The 23,748-nt window shown below is 44.3% G+C and overlaps 1 protein-coding gene across 6 annotated transcripts in view; it reads right to left on the reverse strand.

Moving 5' to 3' along the window:
- The window catches only part of PLEKHM3 (pleckstrin homology domain containing M3), a 386,793-nt gene that overhangs the window by 204,262 nt on the left and 158,783 nt on the right, over window positions 1–23,748 (reverse strand). For all 6 annotated transcript variants that reach the window (XM_033945256.1, XM_033945254.1, XM_033945259.1 and 3 more), the window contains exon 5: window positions 13,575–13,768. In XM_033945256.1, coding sequence (XP_033801147.1) covers window positions 13,575–13,768 — 194 coding nt within the window. The remainder of the gene's footprint in view (window positions 1–13,574; window positions 13,769–23,748) is intronic.

Raw genomic sequence — 23,748 nt, forward strand, 5'->3', positions numbered from 1 at the left:
TGAATGGAGACTTGGCCAAGCAAAGAGTGAATGAACAAATATGATTGGAGTGTGTGTATGGCTGTGTATTTTGAACAAAAGCATAGGTTTTGAAAAAACATAATATATATTTGCAACCTAAAGAAATCCTAAACCAACATCTGGAAGTAATTAAGTCAGAGACTCTTGCTCTTTGTGTGTGAGACTGTCAGCTCAGGCAGCCCGAGAGTTTTTCCTTTAGGGCTGAGAACTTTTCAGTACCATGTTAATAATTGTAGATTCTCTTGAATAATGTTATAATGTTAATTCAGAAATCAAAAGTAATTTTCTAAAATTGTCTAACTTGGAAACGTGGAGGAATTTTCCTTTGTCCAACTTTTAAGACCACCTCTTTGGTGAAATGTTATTGGTTGTCAAACTTGATGAGGTCATAATGAGCCAACAGCATATAATAGAAAATCTGGAGCTATTGAGACGAGATCGTTATGAGAAGGCCAGCATTTGGCAACTATAACTATCCCCAATAGCGCAACTGTTAAGCAATTATGCTTGATTCTTTTGATCTCATAATGGAAAAATAGAAACAATAATTCAATAAATCTTAATTATAATTTTGAAAACCTTGCGCTGGTGTCATTTTGCATGTGTTATTATTTTCAAACCAAAGCTTTCAAAAAGGCATCGATGTCCCTTGCTCAAGCATGAAGAAGTCTAGGGAAGTGATGAAGGATAGTAAATCTTTAGGGTCACTCTGCTCTACCTGTTCTGGGTGAATGTTCAGATCGCCGGCCAGTAGGTTGTAGGGGCCTGTAATTGAGTTCAAATATAAACCTATCTTTTGTCAAAACACAGCTGTGTTGGGTCCTCTTAATTGTGTCACTAGATGCTGGATATAATAATTGTGTTCTTTGTTCTATGACTTTGTGCCTATCACCTTGCTTCAATGTGCTGTTTGTGGTTCTCCATGCGAGAATAATAATAATAATTTTATTTCTTATATACCGCTATACCAGAAGTTCAAAGCAGTTTACAACAGAGATACATATTGTCAGTGATTGAGATACAAGGTAAACATTCAATCTGGAATACAACAGTTAAATCTAAAATCTAAAAGTTATAACAGTGGCGTAATTAAGATGTGGACAGCTGTTGGGAATTGTTAGTGAGATAGGTGAAACATGCTTTGAGATTTAGAACTTGTCAAACAGACGTGTCTTCAGTAATTTTCTAAAGTCAACGTAAGAAGAGGCCTCAAGTATGGGTTTTCCAAGCCATGTGTTCAATTTAGCTGCCTGGAATGATAACATTCTATCAAAAAACTTCTTGTACTGACATGATTTCAGGAAGGGATAATTGGATGATTTATCCTTCTCTATTTTTCATCTACCGGTACTTGTTAAATATTACATACCTGATGTTTTTGGTATTAAAAGGCTAAAATAAAAATCTGGGAGCAAGGCATACTGGAGGAGTACTATATATATACTCAAATATCAGCCATCCAAATATAATCTGAGATTTTTCCCCTCTTTTTTAGGTGAAAAATTATGTTAACTTGAATATAAACCAAGGATTTATATTCCAGCATTCCTTCCACTGTGCTATTCCCCTCCTTCTCCTCCTCTGTTGTCGCAGCTCCCCCACCCCCAACTTTGGCAAAACTCCCACTTACTCCTTCCCTCCCTCCAAAACTGACAAACACCCCATTTTGAGCCTACCATACTGCTCTGATGGTCTAGTGTTGTGATGGTGCAGGAGCATAGGTGTTGGAATGGGGGCTACTGAATGAAGAGTTCCAGGGCAGGCTTTAAAATAATAGCGACTCTGCGTGACATCACAAAGTGGAAGTGTTTGGCGGTGGTTGGTGGTGGAGCTTCAGAGCTGGTGGTACCAGTGCAGGAGTTGACCTTGGCGGTAGCTGGCCATGGCAGTGTAGAAAATCAATGAGGCGCTGGGGAAGTCCAGAACTGCAGGGCCAGCGCTAAGAGGGGGGTGCAAACAGGGCAGCTAAGCGTGCAGGTCCTAAGTCGCCTTCAACACTGCTGACATTTTTGTTACAGGGGAATGCTGGCTGCAGCAGTGCCTCTGAAATGCAGCCTGCGGCTTCCCTCCCAGCGTTCCTTGTGCCGTGTTCCACCCCAATGACATAACTTCCATTTTCAGCCTGGATGGACTGCAGTACAAGGAACGCAGTGAGGAAGGCCACAGGCTGCGTTTCAGAGTCGCTCCCTCAGCCAGCATTCCCCTATAACAAAAATGCAAACGGAAGTGAACGGGAAGGACATACATGGCCAGGAAGCCCCCAGGACTGTTTTTTTTTTTTTGTTAAGTAGAATGGGGGATGGGTTTCAAAGACGTGCCAGGTGGGGAGTGAAGGGGAAGGACTTATAGTGCCAAAAACATGGGGGAACTAGTGATGGTCTGGAGGGATAGAAAAAGAGAGTAGTTGGACCTGGGGTGCTGTGAAGGAAAGGGGAAGAAGGAAAGAGAAAGACAGAGATGGTGGACCTGTGCGTGGTGTAGAGGGAGATATATAGAATAGGAGGATAGGATAGTTGGAAAGGGAGAAATATGGCATGGGAGGGCAGCTGGCAAGGCAGGGAGTAACATATGTTGCTCAGGCTGGGAGGGGGGTTGGGAAGGACATATTCTGCATGGATGGGGTGCTGGGAAGTGAGGGAAAGAGTGAGAGATGTTGCCAGTGGGGGAGGGTAGAGGAAAAGAAAATTGTTGTACATGGATGCATGGAGTGGGAGGGAAAGAGAGATGGTATACATGGGGAAAGGAAGAAGAGGGAGAATTGTTAGACATGATAGTGGTGGAGAGGAGGGAAAGAAAAATATTACACTGGGAGGGAGGACAGATAACTCAAAGAAGTGAGATATGTCAGATTCTGGAGAAGGGTGATAGAAGGAGAGAATTGTCAGACCATTGGAAGGGGAAAGAGAGATGCCAGACCATAGAAAGGAAGGAGAGAAGAAAGAGATACCAGACTGCGGGAAGGAGAGGAGAGAGATCTTAGGCCATAGGAAGAGGGAGGGAAGGAGAGAGATGCCAGACTATGGGAGAGGAGAAAGATGCTAGACCATATGAGTGTGTAAGAAGGAAGACTGATGTCAGACCACTGAAGAGAGAGAGTGAGGAGATGGTGCACAGGGATAGAGGGGAACGGGGAAGAGAGAGGGAGGAAATGGTGCACAGCAATGGGTATGGCAGGGAAGAGAGATAGAAGAAATGCTTCTTATGGGATAGATGGGAATAGAGGAGAAGAAAGAGAAAATGGTACACATGGATAGATGGGAAGGGAACACATGGAAAAATTGATTTTGAGAAGAAAGCAGAAGAAAGTTGAATGTTAATGCCAAAGATGAATGTAGGTCAGAAAGTGAAGAAGGAGAGAAAAACAGCAAAGATTAGAAGGTCATGGAAACACAAGAACATAGACAGAAAGAAGTGCAACCACAGATTTTAGATCACCAGACAACAAAGGTAGGGAATATGATTTTACTTTCAATTTACTGATTGAAATGTGTCAGTTTTGAGAATTTATATCTGCTGTTCAGGAAGAAATGAATTTCTTTCTATTTCTCAGGTGTTATAATGCATGTAGAGTCTGACATTTTAGGTTTTGTTTGTGTATATTAGTACTTTTAGTTTGTGGTCCTGTGTTTGCATAGGGGTTATTATCTGTGTTCTGCATGTGTGACCCATTGTTCATTCCTCAATTCATGGGACATCATAGGTGTTAGTGCCCTGAACATGTCATAAGTACCAATCTCACATAATGTTTAGCAATGCTAACTACTACTAGTTATCACTTATACAGCGTTGAAAGGCGTACGTAGTGCTGTACATTTGGACATGCTAACCTCAAGACAGAGGAAACCATTGAAGAAGAAGTCCGGGAGTTAGAGAAATTCATCGAGGAGGCATACAGGGAGGCCATGGAAAATCACAAGCAATAGTGGAACTGCCAAGATACACCCACAGTGAGTTAAGACCACCTGGAGGACAACCACATGGAAGAAATGGGTGACACAACAGCGACTCCTGGAAACAGCGGAGGGAACACATAGGAAGACGAATCCAGTGCAAGCCAACACCAGGTAGAGGGAAGATGGAAGTGCACAGAGGACATGGACCTACGGCTGGAGAGATGGACATACACCAGGGACAAGGACCTGCGGCTGGACAGACAAGAGAAGACAGAGAGGACAGCAATCGTCGTGGGGGACTCCATCATCAGACAAGTCGACAGCCACATAGTGGGAGGAAGAAAGGATCAGCTGGTGGGACCTGCCTACCGGGAGCCAAGATAGAAGACATAGTGAGCCGCATTGACAGGATCATCGACAGCGTGGAAGAAGAAGAGACGGTGGTGGTAATCCATGTGGGGACAAACGTGAGCACAGGAACTACAGCAGAGAAGGACTGAAGGACCAGTTCCGGATGCTAGGAAGGAAGCTGAAGACCAGAGCACCGAGGATAGCATTCTCAGAGATCCTGCCGGTACCAAGGGCCGATGAGAAGAGGAAGATGGAGCTGCAAGCAGTCAATGCGTGGATGAAGCGCTGGTGTGAAGAAGGATTCCACTTCGTGTGCAACTGGACAACATTCTGGGGAAAGAGCAAGCTATTCAGGAAGGATGGACTCCATCTCAGCGGAGACAGAACGAGGCTATTTGCAAGCAACATCAAGATAGAAATTGAGAAGTTTTTAAACTAGGCAGACAGTCAAGTGTCAATGGTTCGGGAACCAGAATACCCAGAGGATACCATGCAGGAAGATAGCAGGGAAGACTCAGCGGATCATAGGCAATACAGAAATCCTGACAGATTGAAAGGGCCACAAGAGGGAAGGAAATGCAAGAAAGTAACAGGCCACAAACTCAAGTGTATGTACATGAACGCATGGAGCCTAAAGAATAAGATGGGTGAACTAGAAGCTATGGCACAAAAAGATAACCTTGACATCATCGGCATCACAGACACATGGTGGAATGAGGAAAATGTCTGGCACACTGTTCTGCCGGGATACAAGCTATACCGCAGAGACAGAGTGGCTCAAAAAGGTGGGGGCATTGCCATATACAAGAAAGAGGGAATTGAATCTACTGGAGAGAATATGCCACAATAGACAGATAAGTTAATAGTCTCTATGGGTCAAAATTCCAGGAACAAATGGACTAGAAATGAAGATTGGGATCTACTACCGACCCCCAGGGCAGTCCGAAGAAATGGATGGAGAGATGACTGACAAGATTAAACGCAACTGCATGGCAGGCAACGCAGTTATCATGGGTGACTTCAATTATTCAGGGATAGAATGGAACCTAGGCACCTCCGGATGTGGTAGGGAGACCAAGTTCCTGGATGCTGTGGGCGATTGCTTCCTGGAACAACTTGTCAAAGAAAATATGAGAGAAAATGCAATTCTGGACTTAATTCTAAATGGACTACGAGGACTGGCGCAAGATATAGAAGTAGAGGGGATACTGGGAACCAGTGATCACATTATGATCCACTTCGACCTGGACATAGGGGTGAAACATCAATCCAGAACTAGAGCTACGGCGCTAAACTTCCGAAAAGGGGATTACGAAGGGATGAGACTCACGGGTAAGAAGATTAAGAAGAGGATAAGCACTATAAAAACACTAGGGCAAGCATGGTCCCTTTTTAAGTACACGGTCACCGAGGCAGAAAATCTATATATACCACATATCAACAAGAGATCCAAGAGGAAAAAGAACAAGGAACTGGCGTGGCTCACTGTAGCGATGAAGGAAGTGATCAGAGACAAGACTTCGTTTAAGGAATGGAAAAGGTCAAAAATGGATGAAAACTGGAAAAAGCACAAACAGCATCAAAGAAGGTACCATAAGGCAGCAAGAGGGGTTAAAAGAGACTATGAGGAAAAAATAACCAAAGAGGCAAAAAACTTCAAGGTGTTCTTTTGATATATTAAGGGTAAACAACCCGCGAAGGAAGCAATGGGGCCATTGGACGACAATGGAATAAAGGGAGTGCTAAAGGAGGACAAAGCCATCACCGACAAAGTGTACACATTTTTTGCATCTGTATTTATTAAAGAGGATGTACACAACATACCAGAAGCTGACAGGCTATACGCTGGAAACGAAGACGGGAAAATGACAGGGTTGACGGTCAGTCTAGAAGAGGTATGCAGGCAGATTGATAGGCTTAAAGATGATAAATCCCCGGGACCGGATGGCATCCATCCGAGGGTAATCAAGGAACTGAAAGGGACTATAGCTGAACTGCTTCAACTGATAGCCAATCTGTCGATCAAATCGGGAAGGATTCCGGAAGACTGGAAAGTGGCGAATGATACGCCGATCTTCAAGAAAGGTTCGAGGGGAGATCCGGGAAACTACAGACCAGTGAGTCTGACCTCAGTACCAGAAAAGATGGTAGAGGCACTAATAAAGGACCGCATAATTGATCACCTTGACGGATACAATCTGATAAGGACCAGCCAGCATGGCTTCAGCAAGGGGAGATTTTGCTTGACGAATTTGTTGCACTTCTTCGAGGAAGTAAACAGGCAGATAGACAAGGGCGAGCAGGTCGACATTGTATATCTGGATTTTCAGAAGGCGTTCGACAAAGGTCCCGCATGAACAGCTACTACGAAAAATTGCGAGCCATGGAATCGAGGGTGACATACTCATGTGGATAAAAAACTGTTTGGCGGATAGGAAACGGAGAGTGGGGGTAAATGGACAATACTCGGACTGGAAAAGCGTCTCGAGCGGAGTTCCGCAGGGTAGATAAAGACAGGTTGTTCACCCTCTCCAAGGTAGGAAGAACAAGAGGGCACTCTCTAAAGTTAAAAGGGGATAGATTCCGTACACACATGAGGAAGTTCTTCTTCCCCCAGGGTGGTGGAAAACTGGAAACTCTTCCAGAGGTTGTTATATGGGAAAACACCTCCAGGGATTCAAGACAAGGTTGGACAAGTTCCTGCTGAACCGGAACATACGCAAGTAGGGTTGATCTCAGTTAGGGCTTTGGTCTTTGACCTGGGGTCCGCCGCGGGAGCGGACTGCTGGGCGAGATGGACCACTGGTCTGACCCAGCAGTGGCAATTCTTAGGTTCTGCATCTTACAGTAAAGACACGCCAAAGATCCCAGGTGAGCGGCTACACCTAACCAGAGTCCTGCATTCTGAATTGACTCCCCAGTCATTAGTAGCAGCAAAGAAGCTTCCAATAAAGACATACATAGCTAAGATACCTTTCTTTTCAATACCGAGACTATGCTTCACCAATTATGAACTCAGACCTCAAGGCCCAGATTCTTTCACTAGCCTAAACCAGCAAGTCTTCTATGCTGTCCCCTTCTCAGCCCTGAACCTCCACTCCCTGACTCCTGCACCACCTTCTAACACAAAATCCAAGACTATCACTACATTAGGTATTATATGATTGAACAATGGCAAAAATCCTCCCCTATGGAGGCTATAACAGTGCTTCCCAATCCCTTTGTGGCTGTGACCCCATGATTGCCACAACCACACACCCCCCAAAAAAACAAAAAAAAACAACACCTCACTGTGTGATCCACTCCTGGAAGTGCAGAATAATGATGTACCTATGGAGAACCCATCTGGGTTGTGCCCCCATTTGGGATCCCAACTCACAATTTGGAAAGGTGTGGGCTAGGATTTCTCTGGTCCAGTTAGAGGTTTCAAGACTCTAGAAAAATGGCATCAAATGCAAGACTAGACATATCTGCCATATCGAAATAACCAAAACTAACCATGTCATCAAACTTCATAGGAGGACATACTTCTCCAGTATCTTGACATTTGCTAACTTTTAATGATCCACACTATGATGAAAATTACCCACATACTTGTAAATTGTAGTATCTATCTATATTACAATAAGACTCTTTGACTAACAGTGACCATTGCCACTCAAACTATGATAAGGCCACCAGACAGTAGCCCTTCAAAGAACCAGCAAAGGTCTCTGCCTTTAAGAGTGAGCTCAGAGACAGTGAATTTCTACTTTCTGATTTTACTGCAATAGGCCTTTTTGCTAGACCACTATACACTGAGGGTGACTTCCCACAATGCACACTTTACACTGAGGGTGACTTGCACTCAGTACGCTTCTTCTGTGGGTCCATAACAAATCTTTCTTACCTCAGTCTCCTCTCTAACAAGCTCTGTGGGGGTTTCTGTCCTCAAACACCTTCTTTTTCCTATTAGCAAAACATGGATACAGAGCCCTTTTGACTGAGTAGCAGGGACTCAGTTAAATAGCCAGCAGCCACCTTAGACAGAGCAATACTCAACTTTAACCTTTAGGTCATGTTTTCCAACCCCTGTTACTTCCAGTTCATCAAAATGAAAATGTAAAGTCCAGGAATAAAAGTCTTAAAGGTACTTGCCTTCTGGTATCCTTTCCAGGCCAGGCTTTTTCCAGTAGCTGGCAATGACTCCTTCCTTCTCCTCTAGGACTCTTCTAACTGCTTCATCCTAGGATCTACTTTTAAAGGTCTAGAGCAGTGGTTCCCAAACCTGTCCTGGGGGACCCCCAGCCAGTCAGGTTTTCAAGATATCCCTAATGAATATGCATGAGAGAGATTTGCATACCTGTCACTTCCATTATATGCAAATCTCTCTCATGCATATTCATTAGGGATATCTTGAAAACCTGACTGGCTGGGGGTCCCCCCAGGATAGGTTTGGGAACCACTGGTCTAGAGGCTCTAATCTTCACCCCTTACTTAACTTCCTCACCTATAGGGATACCTGTCTCCTCCTGTTTTCATTTACATAAGAACATAAGAAATGCCTCCACCGAATCAGACCATTGGTCCATCCAGTTCGGTGACCCGCACACGCGGAGGCCAATCCAGGTGTTCCCTGTTTACGTCCTAGGTGTTCCCTGATGAAGACCCTGTTTTCTCGTATCCCTTAATGTGATTTGCAAGCAGGTGTGCGTCCAACCTGCACTTGAATCCCATAATGGAGATTTCCGTCACCACCTCCTCCGGGAGAGCATTCCAAGCGTCCACCACTCGCTGTGTAAAACAGAACTTTCTGACATTAGTCCTGGGCTTGTCGCCCCTCAATTTTAGTCTATGGCCTCTCGTCCGAGTCACATTTGACAACGTCAATAATGATGCTTCTTGTTCTATTATGTCAAAACCTTTTAGTATTTTGAAAGTCTCTATCATATCCCCTCGCAGCCTTCTCTTCTCAAGGGTGAACAATCCTAGTTTTACGAGGCGTTCTTTGTAGCTCAAATTCTCAATACCTTTTACTAGCTTCGTGGCTCGCCTCTGCACCCTCTCCAGCAGAGTTATATCCTTCTTTAGGTAAGGAGACTAGTGTTGGACACAGTACTCCAGGTGTGGTCTGACCATTGCTCTGTAAAGAGGCATGATGACTTCTGCCGATCTACTTGTAATACCCTTTTTTATCATGCCCAACATCCTGTTTGCTTTCTTTGCCGCCGCTGCGCATTGTGCCGATGGCTTCAGGGTCCTGTCTATCAGTACCCCCAGGTCCTTTTCTTGTTCGCTTTTGCCCAATGTCACACCTAACATTATATAATCATGTTCCTTGTTTTTCGTACCCAGATGCATCACTTTGCATTTGTCTACATTAAACTTCATCTGCCACTTTTCTGCCCATTTTTCTAGTTGGTTCAGATCTCTCTGGAGTTCTTCAATGTCCTTTCCTTATGTGATCCAACTGGTCGACATAGTTTCGTGTCATCTGCAAACTTGATTATATTACTCGTGGTTTCCTCTTCCAGGTCATTTATGAATATATTGAATAATATGGGTCTAAGAACTGAGCCTTGGGGCACACCGCTTGTCACATTTTCCCAGTCCGAGAACTTTCCATTTATGCTTACCCTCTGCAATCTGTTCTCCAGCCAATTTGCTATCCACCGTAGTATATCCCCTTGAATCCCATGGCTTTGTAGTTTCCTCAGAAGCCTAGCGTGTGGAACCTTGTCGAACGCCTTCTGGAAATCCAAATATATTATATCCACCGGGTCTCCGCTATCAATTTGTTTGTTCACCTTCTCAAAAAATTGAAGTAAATTCGTCAGGCATGACTTCCCCTTCCTGAAGCCGTGTTGACTAGCTCTCATCAGGTCATGATTCTCCAGGTGTTGCACTATGCTATCCTTGATTATTGCTTCAACCATCTTCCCAGGAACCGACGTAAGACTCACAGGTCTATAGTTGCCCGGTTCCCCTCTCGATCCTTTTTTAAAGATTGGAATGACATTTGCTATCTTCCAGTCGTCTGGTATTTTTCCGGTTCTAATTGACAAGTTGGCTAGGGTTTGTAAAATCTCTCCGATTTCCATCTTAAGTTCCTTTAGTACTCTCGGGTGAATTCCATCCGGTCCAGGGGACTTGTCACTTTTTAGCCTATCGATTTGATAGTATATCATGTCCAAGTCCACATCCACTGTAATGAGGCTATCCTCAATTTCTCCCCTGAATGCTTTCCCTGGTTCGGGCATTGTTGTAGTGTCCTCCTCGGTAAAGACAGATGCGAAGGATAGGACCTTCCTTAGTTTTCCTCCCATTTTCTTAAAAGACCAATGACCTCTTCCTTCCCTGACAGGTCCCTTGTCTGTTTTCTTTAAAAGGGAGAATGTCATTCCTTTTGCCCATTTTAGCTTTGGAATATAAATAGAACTTCAGAGCTCCCTCCTGTGGCAACTCTGAGACAGGCCACCACCAGTATCTATCTCTATCTATCTATTTATCTAATAATCAAGGCTGAAGCTGTTTTGTCTGTTTCTGACTGGATTTATGCCTTGGCCGTACAGCTTAGCAAACTGTACAATTAGGGCTTGATTCTATAAACGGTGCCTACCGGCACCTAACTCCCAGGTGTCATTTACAGAATCGTGCATTATGCAGATGCCTTCTGACACCTAAGTCATACCATGCTATTATTTGCCGCCCCTAACCACGCCTACTTTTTGGGTAGGTGCTGACAGGTGCCTCGATGTAGGAACTGGTAGGAGCCTTGCCAAGTTCCACATGGAACTCATAATTAATTGTTTAATTCTTTTTTTTTAATTAGCTTTTAATAGCATGGTCAATTACCACACCAATTATACAATTTTGAGTGCTGTGCTGAACTTAGTGCCTAAATATGAATTCAGATCTATAAAACTGCCATTCCAACTGGCAAGATCTACGTATAGGCCATTGTTAAAAAGATAAGCCCTTTGCCTATCCCTTATTATGCGTATAATCTGCCTATTGGGCTCTTCTTAATACATGCTAATACCAACTCCTCAATGTCAACTAGAGAATGACACGGGGAAAAATCTGTCCCCGTCACTGCCCCGTCCCCGTCCCACAGTCCCCTTCACCACCCCGGCACCGCCATTCCCTTCACCGCCCCGTCACCGTCACCACCATCCCCTTCACCGCCCCGTCACCGTCACTGCCATCCCATTCACCGCCCCGTCACCATCCCCGCAGCATCCATATAAGCCTTAGTACTGCAATATTTAGCTTATTCCTTCCTTATAAATCAAAGTTCTGGCTGCTGAACTAGAGAAAGAGATGTTCAGAAGGGGTTTGTTTATAAATTATTATCAACACAACTAATATACTACTTTATCCTAAAGCAAAAAAAGAAAATAAATAGAATTTTTTTTTCTACCTTTGTTGTCTGGTTTCTGCTTTCCTCATCTTCTCATTCAATTCCTTTCATCCACTGTGTGTCTTCTCTCTGCATCTTCCATTTGCTGTTACTGTGCCTCTCCCTTCACCCCCCCCCCACCAATTGGTCTAGCACCCATCTTCTTCCCTCCGCTCCCCCATAGTCTGGCATCTGTCTTCTTCCCTTCCAGCGTATTCTCCCCACTCTGTCTTCCACATTTCCCTTCAGGGTCTGTTCCTCTCTACCCTCCTTCAATGTCTGTTCTATTTCTTTCTACCACCACCCTTCCCTCCCTCCTTTACCATCTGTTCCTTTCTACCACCATTCAGCTCCTCTTGCATGGCCTGTCTATCTACCTACCTACCTCTCTCCCTCTTACTTTCGTGGCACGTTACAATGTAATTTGTGCAAGCCGCTGGAGCCTGCTAGCTTGGTCCCCAAACAATCTCGCTTCTGTGTTCCTATTTTCCCCTACGTATCTGGCATTGCCCCCCCTGTGTCCATATACCATCCCCATGGCATGTCCCCTTTATGTCTCTGTCCCTATGCCCCATGCACATAATTTCCCCTCTTTCTGTTACCTTCCTGTGTCCAGATTTCCCCTATCTTCCTCTTCCACACCAATGTGTCTCCTCTCTTCAACCCCCATCTAGCTTCTTTCCCTCTTTCTTCCCCCTCCCACCTGCTTCCAGCATCTGGCTCACCTGCCTGTCCTCCCCTTTCTTTCCTGCTGTGGGTTTCTTTTTCTCTCTTTTCATCCCCTTGGCACAGAATCTCTTTCCCTTTCACTCCCTCCTTCCTAGTGTGAGCCGGGAACACACGTACCCCCTCCCGCCCAATTGCAACGTTCCGTCAGATCCCTCCCTCCACCTCATCTTATATGCAGAGTTTGCCGGCTTTCTTTTTTGCCCAGCCGCACGCGCGGCTGCTCAGTTGTTTAATCTTCTGCTCTGATGCAACCGGAAACAGGAAGTTGCAGCAGAGGAGAAGATTGAACAACTTGAGCAGCCGTGTGCGCGCGGCTTTTTGAAAGCATGTGGCTGGGTGAAAAAGAAAGCTGGCAAACTCTGCATATAAGGTGAGGTGGAGGGAGGGAGCTGGCTGAATGATGCGATCGGGCGGGTGGGGGCTGCTGAGACAAGACCATTCACCGCTCCACGGGGTGGTGAATGGTCTTGTCCCCGTCCCCGCAGCGAATACTATTTTTTATTTCCCTGTTTCGGCGGGTTACCCGCAGTTACTCGCGGCTAGCTGCGGGTAACAACCACCATGTCATTCTCTAATGTCAACCACCTTTGGTCTGTTAGTTGGTGAGTGCTGTACAGTTTAATGGATGTTGAAAGATATTCATCCAGAAGACTACGTGCAATACCCTGACAACAGCTCTACAAACTCCTAAGAGAGGTGGCAGCACTGTTGGAGAGAAGCAGGGAATGCAGCTGGGGAGCCAGAGCAAGGGGAATTCAAGATAGCAGACAGAGTACTAGAACTGGGCCTAAATATCCCGGCACCTAAACAGCAGTGTCTAAATTTTTATGCCTTTTTATGGCCATAAAAAATCTCAGTTTACATTTGCATATACATGGTACATCTGACAAGGTAAGGCAATAAAAGTGAGGCTAGGAAAAATATCGATCAGAGAATGACAAGGTGACAGAATTTGTTCCTGTCCCCATCCCTGCGGGAAACCTTCCCGTTCATTCTTTAGTGTCTATCTCAACCTCAGTTCTTCTACACCAGCATTCTTCAATGCAAGGTTTGAGGGTCAGTGGCTGTGCCTATTTATACTCTGATTCTTCCCTCTCTCCTTAAAGAATGACACAGGGATGGTTTCTCACAGTTAACCGTGGGGATGAGGTAAAGTTCTATCCCCATGTCATTCTCTAATTGATGACCTCAGCACTTACCTCCTGCGCAGGTCCTCTGCTACAACTGCCCTACAGTTGAAAAGATATGCTCGCAGAGATTTCAGCTGCTGACGGAGACGCAGTACATTTGCCAGTGGGTCAACATGTCTGTACAGCAAGGGGTTTTCTTGTTGAATGTCAATCAATGGTTCCTCAAACACATATTCCAGGAATTCTTTGGCTTGCTTTGATACCTAGAAAAATAAAGACATTGACTCAATTGTGAATTTACTTCCATGTCTCGTATGTAGTATAGATGATGATTTACTCCAGGTACCAACACCCTGATGCAACTTGATCTGTTTTTCTAAAGTGTTGTCCGACAGAGGTGATATCCTAGTTGGTACTGCAATTCTTAATATGATATCTATGTAGGTTGATTCTTGTGTTTAGCATTTAGCTTGTTTCACAGATGTAGCATGCTTTTTTGCATTTTCAGTTACCTCTGTTGGACAACACTGACCACTGCACAAATGATTTTACGGTGAGAATACTAAAAGGGGACTTTAAAACAATCCAAGAACATTAAAACCTTTAAAATAAAAATGATAAGCTATTTTGACATCTACCAGATAAGACAACAGAGATCTGGGCTTTCTTTCCCAGTATAAAAACATTTAAAACTGCTCTGTCACCTTTCTGTCTCCTGTCCATCTACACACCCCTTCCTCTTCCTATCCCCAAAACGTTTTCCTTATATATACTGATATCTGTCAATATTTGCTTTTTTTCTGATCTAAAGATGAAGGGTTACCTTCAAAAGCTAATCATAAAATGCACTGAAGAGTCACGTGATGCTGAGCTAGTGAGCGGATGTGTTTGCCTCGAGCTCCTGAGCCCCTCTCTCTTTATCAGCAAATTTAAATCTTTCTGTGCTACAATTTCATGAAAGTGCCCTTCCTGCTGAGCGTAGCTTCTTGAGATCTAAAATCCAGTTTTGAATCACTGGATGATGCTACCTGTTGTGTGGCTCAGATGGCTATCCCTTTTGCTAGCTCTGCGAATATGTAACAGTAGGTTGGCCCGCTATCTTGCATTCTGTGCTCTTTTCTTCTAGACACTGTGTGTGCACCAGATCAGGTCAATTTGATGCCTTTTTATCCTACAGCATTAGAGGCTCTGCTGGGCCCGCATTCAGAAGCAATGCCTTTGGTTGTTGTGGCGCTCTCTGTCTGACAGGGGCGAACTGTTGGCTTTGACATCGGAGACCGTGACTTCGGGATGCTTATATTGGGACTTTTGGAGGGCTCCTTTGCGGATGAGTGAATGAGAGGGAGTTGTCCACAGTGAGGGGGCACTATTTGGCTGTTCTATGGACCTCCTGCACACCAGCTTTTGGTTGTGACTCCTACCCTTCTCAGCTGGACAACCTTCTGATCCCTGGACATTGAGCAGCAGTTTTTTGGCCCAGTGCTTATTCCCATCTCTTCTTTATCAGCAGATATTTCCTGGTTTGTTCTGTTGGCTGGAGACTGCTGTATATGAACTATGAGGGCCCCTGGCTACTTTGTCTGGAGATTGAGTGCTGTCTGAGGTAGATTATGCTGCATGTGAGGGGGCTGCAGATTCTTGGTTAGGAATATGGGGGAGACTGAATGGAGGCTTTGGAGTGTTGTGGATGCAGTATGGATGTTGGTACAAATGTTGCCTCATGATTGAATTTCTAGGGTTGCATTATGCTCTCTATGTTTAGATCTAAGGATTGACTGTATTTGCCATACGCAGAGCCAGTATGTTTCTGTGACACCTTAGCCAGGTGGGACACTGAGGTTCTATATCTGGATTTTGGGGTTTTGTTTATGACTCATTATGGTAGTTCGCGGCTGCCCTCTGTTGTCCTAAAGGACATGTCTTTTTAGGGTAGTCTGGGGGGCTTTTTTGGGGTACGGGTGGGTAAAGAGGGTTTTTTCACAAGATTTTTTTTTCTCATTTTGCTTTATGGTCCTACACCTTCTTTTTGCTTTTCTTTTTGCTTTTTCTTTACTCCGTTCTCTTTCCTTGTATTTTGTTTTTTGTTCGGTGGGGGGAGGGGGGGCAGAAGGATTTAACCCCAAGATTTACAGAGGCTACGAGGGGCTTTGTACCTCTGACTGATGCCTAATGGGACTGTAGGTTGGGATGGTCTCCTCTACTCAGGGCAGGATTAACTCGTCGAGGGCTCCTAGGCACACAAGTACACCAGGCCCCCTGCCCCGCCCCACCCCATCATGTGCCCAGGTGGACACAGGAAGCTACGTCAGAGAGAAGCTTTGGGCAAGCAGCACCGCTTGCACAATTACAGTTTCTGTTGCTTTTCTTACTCGCATTGCTTGCTTGTCTTACTTTCCATCGATGGGGGGGTTGCGAGTTGCCGATCGGGGTGGAGCCCACATTGCCGATTGGGGGGGCCCACGTTGCCGATCGATGCTGGAGGGGCCCATCGCCGTTTGGAAAAAACAATGTTGATGCCTTCCTTCATCGGGCCCCAATGACCATTTCGGGCCCTAGGCATGTGCCTACTTGGCCTGTTGGTTAAACCAGCCTTGTTTGGCGAAATGCATCAGGCATGGTTCCTGGGAGCACTTTGAATAAACCTGATTTGAATCTCCTTATTGTCTGTCGATCTTCTTTTGTTCCACGTTTGATTTTTTGGTGGACCGCTTGCCATGTTGTTTTGTTACAAATTAACATACATGTGGAACACACCAGAGGAGATACAGATTTGGTTGTTTATACATACTTATGGGTTATAGTTGGACAACATTGAGTGAGGCAGTTGAGAGGAGTTGCAAACTTGGTTATTAATATAGACTTATGCATATGAACACTTTTATATACGTATGGAAAGGGCTCAGAGTTAAAGTCCTGGGTAAGTAGGTGAGAAGGGAAGGAAGGGGGTTTTGTTCAGATTTGTTTGGGGCTTGCATAAAACTAAAACTGTACACTGGCACTGGCACTGGTATGATAATCTTTGTTTGTTTTGAATTTTATAATAAAAGAAAAAAAGAAATACAAGTGGAAAGAAAGAAGTAAATAAGAAAACATGTAAATAAATGGGGGCGGGACGGGGGGGTGGATCGGGGGGGGAGGCGTGGGCAAGGCTAGGGGGCCCAGTATACTTGTGTGTCTAGAGGCCCTCGATGAATTAATCCTGCCTTGCTGGTCAATGCTAACAGAAAACCATGTCTTTCATACACACAGGACACAGAACCACCCTCACCCAGTATGGAATAAGTAATCACAAACTAACCCCCCCCTTTTTTTTTTTTTTTTTTTTTTTACAAAAGCATGGAAGAGGTTTTTAGCACTGGCTGGCGGGCTGAATGTTCTGCACTGTTCTGACGATCTTAGGAATTTTGTGACCATCGGAGCAGTGCAGAGCATTCAGCATGCTGGCTTGTGTTACAAACCAAAGGAACAGTACAATTTAGGGGGTGAAGAAACAGTGGTGCGCATATCCCCCAATACTGAACAAAATATAAAGATAGCAGATGTAAATTTGAAAAAAGAGAAATAACAAATAAAACAAAAAATGGAAAATAAGATAATACCATTATATTGGACTAATACATTTTTTTAATTTCAGAGGTCAAACCCTCTTTCCTTAGGTCAGTAAAGTATACTGCTGTTACAGTATTCTGTCCTGACCTGAGGAAGGAGAATTTGGTCTCTGAAAGTTAGTCAAATATGTATTAAAATTAGTCCAATAAAAGGATCACCATTTCTATTTCTAAACACTTATCAACACAGCTCCAATACTACTTTATCCTGAAGCAAAAAAAATTAAAAAAAAACAGAATATTTTTTCTACCTTTCTCATGTGGTTTCTGCTTTTCTCATCTTCCTTCCATCCAGTGTCTGCCCCTTCCAGAAAATATCTATCTCCCTCCCCCGTCTCTCCTCCTGCTCCCCCCCCACCCCCCGGTCTGGCATCCATCATCTTATTTATTTATTTCGATTTCTATCCCGTTTTACAAGAAGCTCAGAACGGGTTACAAGTAGACATTCACAATCGTTTGAAAACAGACTAGTCATGACAACAAATAGGTTACAGTAGACAATAACAGAGCTTATTCTAGAGACCAGACTGGCCATAGCGAAGAGTACTAGGAGAAGTATATTGAGGAGGCAGTTTTTAATGGCCTGATTGGCGGAAGAGGAAGGTCTTTACTGCTCTGCGGAAGGTCATTAGTGAGTCTAGCGACCTGATCTGTGTGGAAAGTCAGTTCCATAACTAAGGTAGGATCGTTTGTACGCCATACTCATTCGGAGGGATCTCCCTGTGGGAATGCTGAGTCTTTGTTCTGTTTTGGAGCGGAGGGGGCGGTTAGGGGTGTATAGGCGTAGCTTGGATGCTATATAGGCTGGGGTTCTTTGGTAGAATCTCTTGTGTACTTTAACCAGGGCTTTGAAGATGCATCGCTTTTTGACTGGTAACCAGTGAGCTGAATAGAGCGCTGGAGTAATCTTCCCTCTGTTCCCCTCATGGGCTGGCATCTCTCTCCTTCCATCTTTCCTTCTCTCCCCCCTGTGGTTTTTAGCATCTCTCTCTTCTCATTTCCTCCACTCAGATCTGATATCTCTGTCTCCTTCCCCGTTGTTTTTTTTTTTTTTTAATGTCTTTATTAGCAATTGCGAAATGAACATACAACCAGTAGTGAGGAGAGCATAGAAAACAGAACAATCAGAGAAACAGCAACAGATAACGATGACATCAAATAGCTCACAGTACCAAAACCTGGTGGCTGGATGCCCAACACAATTGACATTTTGTTTTAAATGTACAAAACCCCCAAACAAATATACACGAGCCCCAAACACCCGGCTTCAAGCCGCAACAATCATACAACAAACATCCCACAAGCATACCCCCAAACAACCAACACACCCAAACACCCACACGTGCAGTCACCCAGGGAAGTAACATAGAGAGAGCGCTGCCTCCATCCCAAGAAAAATCAAGTACTCAGGTTCGTGTCCTCCGACTCCGAACTGGAACATAAATTTAAAGCCCGCTTCCATAGATCTTGATAACACCGAAGGGCAAGAGTCCCAGGCCTGGGGATGCGTTAAAGTTCATAGCGAAATGAGCAATCCACTGCGGGAAAGAGGTCACTGACTCAGCCACCCAGTATTGCAACAAGAGCTTTTTTGCCACCAAGACAGCCATGTAAAGAACCCTGCGCTGGGGTAGCGTAAGCCCTCCCTCAATCAAAACACATTGATCTCCCAATAGCAGGAAACCATAATTCTAGGGCACATCTCGCTGAAGAATGTGCTCCAAGAAGGAAAGAACTCGCAGCCATAAGGCGGAAGAAGGGCATTCCAAAAAATGATGCGTAAGGGTACCTAAAGAGCGAGTATATTTAGTACAAACTGCTTCCTCCCAGAGGCCCATGCGTGCCCCCTGTGCCCTGGAGATATAAGCTCGATGCAGAATTTTAAACTGCATTTCCCTAAAATCCGTGGAGCCCCCCAAGGCTTGCATAGTGGCAAAAAGATCAAGAAAGGCCCTGCGGTCCAATGTAAGGTCAAGCTCCGATTGCCACTGGGAAGCCAAACGATTAATAGATCCCAGATCTGAAGCATTCTTCAAAATCCGATACCAAGTAGCTAATTTGTTGAAAGCAGGAGGCACCTGAAAAAACTGAACATCTAAGGGACCATAGAGCCAAGCATCCCCCCATTTACGACCAAGGGACAAATAATAATGCCGGGCTTGGAGGTAAGCCCAGAAGTGAGTCTGGGGCAGGTGCCAGCGGTCTTGCAGTTGAGCAAAAGTAGGGAACCGACCCGCCCCCCCATTTGGAAAAAATCCTGAAGGGTTCTACACCCTCTCCGCTCCCACTGTTGAAACCAAGAATGGCCCACTCCCGGGGGAAAATCAACATTCCCACACAATTGCAGCAAAAGGGAGACCGCCGGAGTCCTCCCCTGCCACCACCGCCACGCATGTCGCAAGGGTAAAAGAAACGCAAACTTTACCCCCCCCCCCCCTGTATAACAGACAGCGGAGTGTGAAGAAGGGACAAAACTGAATGAGGGGCGCAACAGGATTCCACCCATCCCCGAGGAGAGAATGTATAACAACCCGACCATCCTTCGTGGATAAAACGAAACAGAGCTGCGACATTATAATATCGAAGATCAGGAAGGTTCAAACCGCCCCTAGATTTATCCAAAGCTAAAGTAGCATAGCTAATCTGAGCGCGTTTATTACGCCAAATGAAGGAGGAAATTGTAGAACGAAACAGGCGCACCTCTTTATCAGTAACCCAAAGGGGAATAGTCTGCAAGGGATACAGAATCTTGGGGAGAAGTATCATCTTAGCCATTGCCACACGGCCCCAAACTCCCAGCGGAAGATTCCTCCATTTATCACACAAGCGCTGAATTGCATCCAAATGGCGCTTCACATTATATTGGTAGAAAAGCTTGAGGTCGGGGCTTAAATACACACCAAGATAACGCGTCGGCCCTTTCACTGGTGGGATCTCTAGACCCGCATGCCAGGTCTCTACCTTAGAGGACCGTAATGGTAGCAGTTCAGATTTATTGCAATTGACTCACAGGCCAGAAAGATCTCCAAAGGATCAAACAATATCGAGGACCCGCCCCAGATCCCGTCTAGGTTGGTCAAGATAAAGGAGAATATCATCTGCAAAGAGATTAATGCGACTCTCCTTGTCCCCCAGGCGGATACCCTGAAGAACCGGGTTGCCGCGAATCTTAGCAGCCAATGGTTCAATAGCTAACACAAAGAGCAACGGAGACAATGGGCATCCCTGCTGCGTCCCCCTTCTCAAGTCAAATGGGGCAGTGAACTGACCATTTACTAAAAGCCGGGCTTGCGGTCGTTTATATAAGCTACAAATCCAATGATGGATAGTGCCCTCAATGCCAAACTGCCGCAAAACCCAGAAGAGATATTGCCAGGAGATGCTGTCAAATGCCTTTTCCATGTCCAATCCTACAATAATAATAATAATAATAATTTATTTCTTATATACCGCTATACCGTGAAGTTCGAAGCGGTTTACAATAAAGATATATTTGACAGTACATGGGATAGAAACGGTTTACAATAAAGATACGTTTAGTCAGTACATGGGATGCAAGTGGTTTACATTAAAGATTCATTTTGTCAGTACATGGGATACAAGTGGGTTACAGTAAAGATATATTTTGTCAGTACATGGGATGCAAGTGGGTTACAATACAAGTGGTTTACTATCAAGGTGCATTTTGTCAGTGTATGGGATACAGGTGGGCTACAATAAAGATACATTTAGTCAGTACATGGGTTACAATAAAGATACGTTTTGTCAGTACATGGGGTGCAGGTGGGTTACAATAAAGATACATGTCAGTACATGAGATTCAAGGTGGAAAGTATAATTAGCTTCGGGCCTTGGAATTAGGGGGCGAGGTGGAAAGGTCATGGCGAGGAAGAGTTGGGTATGGGAATTTAGAATTTGTTAAACAGTTGAGTTTTCAGGGATTTTCTAAAGTCTGCGTATGTAGTGGCCTCAAGTATGGGCTTTCCAAGCCATGTGTTCAGCCTAGCTGCCTGGAATGATAACATTCTATCTAGAAACTTTTTGTATTGGTAGGATTTCAAGGAGGGGTAATTAAATAGGTTTGTTCTGCGAGTGCTCTTGTTGGACTCGTTGGGGGAGAACTGGGAGATTAGGTAAACTGGAAGAATCCCAAAGACAGCTTTGTAGCAAAAACAAGTAAACTTGAAGAGGACTCTGGATTCTGCGGGTAACCAGTGGCGTTTCTGATAATAAGGGGAAATGTGTTCCCATTTTTTTAAACCGTGGATTAGTCGGATCGCGGTGTTCTGAATTAATCTCAGCTTGTTGAGATTCTTTTTATAAGCTCCTAGGTATATGATGTTACAGTAATCTAGGGTGCTTAAGATGGATGATTGTACTGGTAAATGGAAGGACTTTTCATCAAAGAATTTTTTAATAGTGCGAAGTTTCCAGAGGACCGAAATACATTTTTTAAAAGTAGGTTTGTGTGGTTTTCCAGGGTTAGGTGTTTGTCAAGTGTTACCCCCAGAATCTTTATGGTTTGGTCAATTTTGTATTCTCGGCTCTGTAGGTGAATTGAATTTTCTTTTATCTTTTCGTTGGGTGATGCTAGGAAGAATTTGTTTTTTTTCTGTGTTGAGTTTCAGTTTGAAGGCCATCCTCCAGCGCTCTATTTGATTTAGGATGTTGGTTAAGGAGTTGGAGAATTGTGACGTTAGGGCGGTTAGTGGAATCACTACAATAATGTCATCTGCGTAGATGTAGAAGGTGAGCCCTAGGCTTTGTAGCAGGTTTCCTAATGAGCTGAGGTAGATATTAAAGAGGGTTGGAGATAGGGGGGGAACCCTGACTGGTAATCTGCAGTTGTTATTCCAGCTATGGGAAAGTTTGTCATCTTTGAATACCTGGTAGGATCTGTTCCTGAGGAATCCCTGGAACCAATTGTGAGCGTAGCCTGTGATGCCTGTGGTTTCTAGGCAGTTCAAAAGAATGGTGTGATCTACTAGGTGAAAGGCGCTACTTAGGTCCAGTTGTAGGATCATGGCACTGGTACCTTGGGTGAGAAGGGCGTAAAGGTGGTTAAGTAGTGAGGCCATTGCTGAAACAAGGCTGCCCTGTGAACTTCTAAAAGCTAAGTTACTCAGCATTTCATATTCTGCTCTTTTCACTGGTTTTCAGCATTATATCTGCTTAATTTCTCTTCTCCTCCCTGTTTCTTACTAAAAAAAAATATAAAAAAGCACAAAAAAATAAATCCTTCTCTTTCCTCTGTTAAATCTTATTTCCTCTTCCTGCATTTTTGTTTAAAATACTGTGTTTTAGGTGGTATAGAGCCTATATTTCTGGTGCCTGTGGCTCAGGGTGACTAAAGTAGGGAAAATCCTGTTATAAATCCTGTGTTTTAGGGTAGCACTGATAGAACCTGCAGTTTTGTTTAAAATACTGTGTTTTAGGTGGTATAGAGCCTATATTTCTGCCTTACTTGTAGTCTTACTTATAGTCCCACCAACCCCAGGGACCACTATTCATATATAGAGACCCATATAATCAGGACTGGTACTCAAATCAAGTCACTTCACAACCAATCAAGATGACCTTTATTCTATGCAATCACTGTGGTGCTTTAATTCCAAGACATACTATTTGGAGGCTTAAGGCTTGCCCCATCTGTCTTCAACTTGCCAGTATTAAGGAGGAGCTCTGCAAACTTAAACAGGAATTGAATACAATTAAAGCAGCTTCCATCACTCCACAAAATCATACCAACTTACCACCTCTACCTCAAAGAATAAAACAGCCCAGGAATAAATGGGTCACAGTAGGCTAAGGAAGACTGCGACATATAACACAGAAACATCCACCTTCACTAATATTACCTCTACAGAATTCCTTCGCTCCACTAGTGCACTGCAATACTCAGGAAAACAGAAGGGAGGTGGGACTTGAACCAATGAAGGAAACTCAAGAGAACAAGAGCACCCTAAGTACAAATAAAAAAGCCAAAAACAGAAAACTATTACTGTTGGGGGATTCCATCATCAGAGGCATTAACCTTGGAACACAGGGCGAGGAGACCAAAATAGTGAAATGTCTTCCAGGATCCTCAGCTACCAGGAGTTCAAGGCAAATACTGACTATAATTAAGGAAGAAACTAAGGATTTTAACACTGATGTTGTTATCCATCTGGGAACAAATGACCTGGCCAACAACTCCACACTTGCAGCACAGAAAGCTTTTCGGGAGCTTGGTGAGGGCGTGAAACCTTCTGTAAAGACTTTAGCTTTTTCTGAAATACTGCCTGCATATGGAAAAGGAGAGCAAAGAGTGAAAAACACAGAGGACTTTAATAGATGGCTCAGAGCCTGGTGTCATCAAGAAGGCTTCAGGTACATACATAGGAGGATGGGGAAATACATGGAAGGACAAGAAGCTATATTGCACTGATGGGCTACATATTACTACAGCAGGAAAAAGAAACCTTGCAGAGAAATTTAGACAATATTTTTCTAGGCATTTAAACTAGAAGGTGGGGGTGGTGTATGTACGAAGGACAATTATAGAGACCACCCCCGGCAAAAGAAAAGATGTGATAGTAGTAAAGGCTGCAACATAAGCAATATCAGCAACTCATTTCTTAGTATTGCAACGGAAA

Source organism: Geotrypetes seraphini, chromosome 5 (genome assembly GCF_902459505.1).
Source record: "Geotrypetes seraphini chromosome 5, aGeoSer1.1, whole genome shotgun sequence".
In the NCBI taxonomy this organism is placed as follows: domain Eukaryota; kingdom Metazoa; phylum Chordata; class Amphibia; order Gymnophiona; family Dermophiidae; genus Geotrypetes; species Geotrypetes seraphini.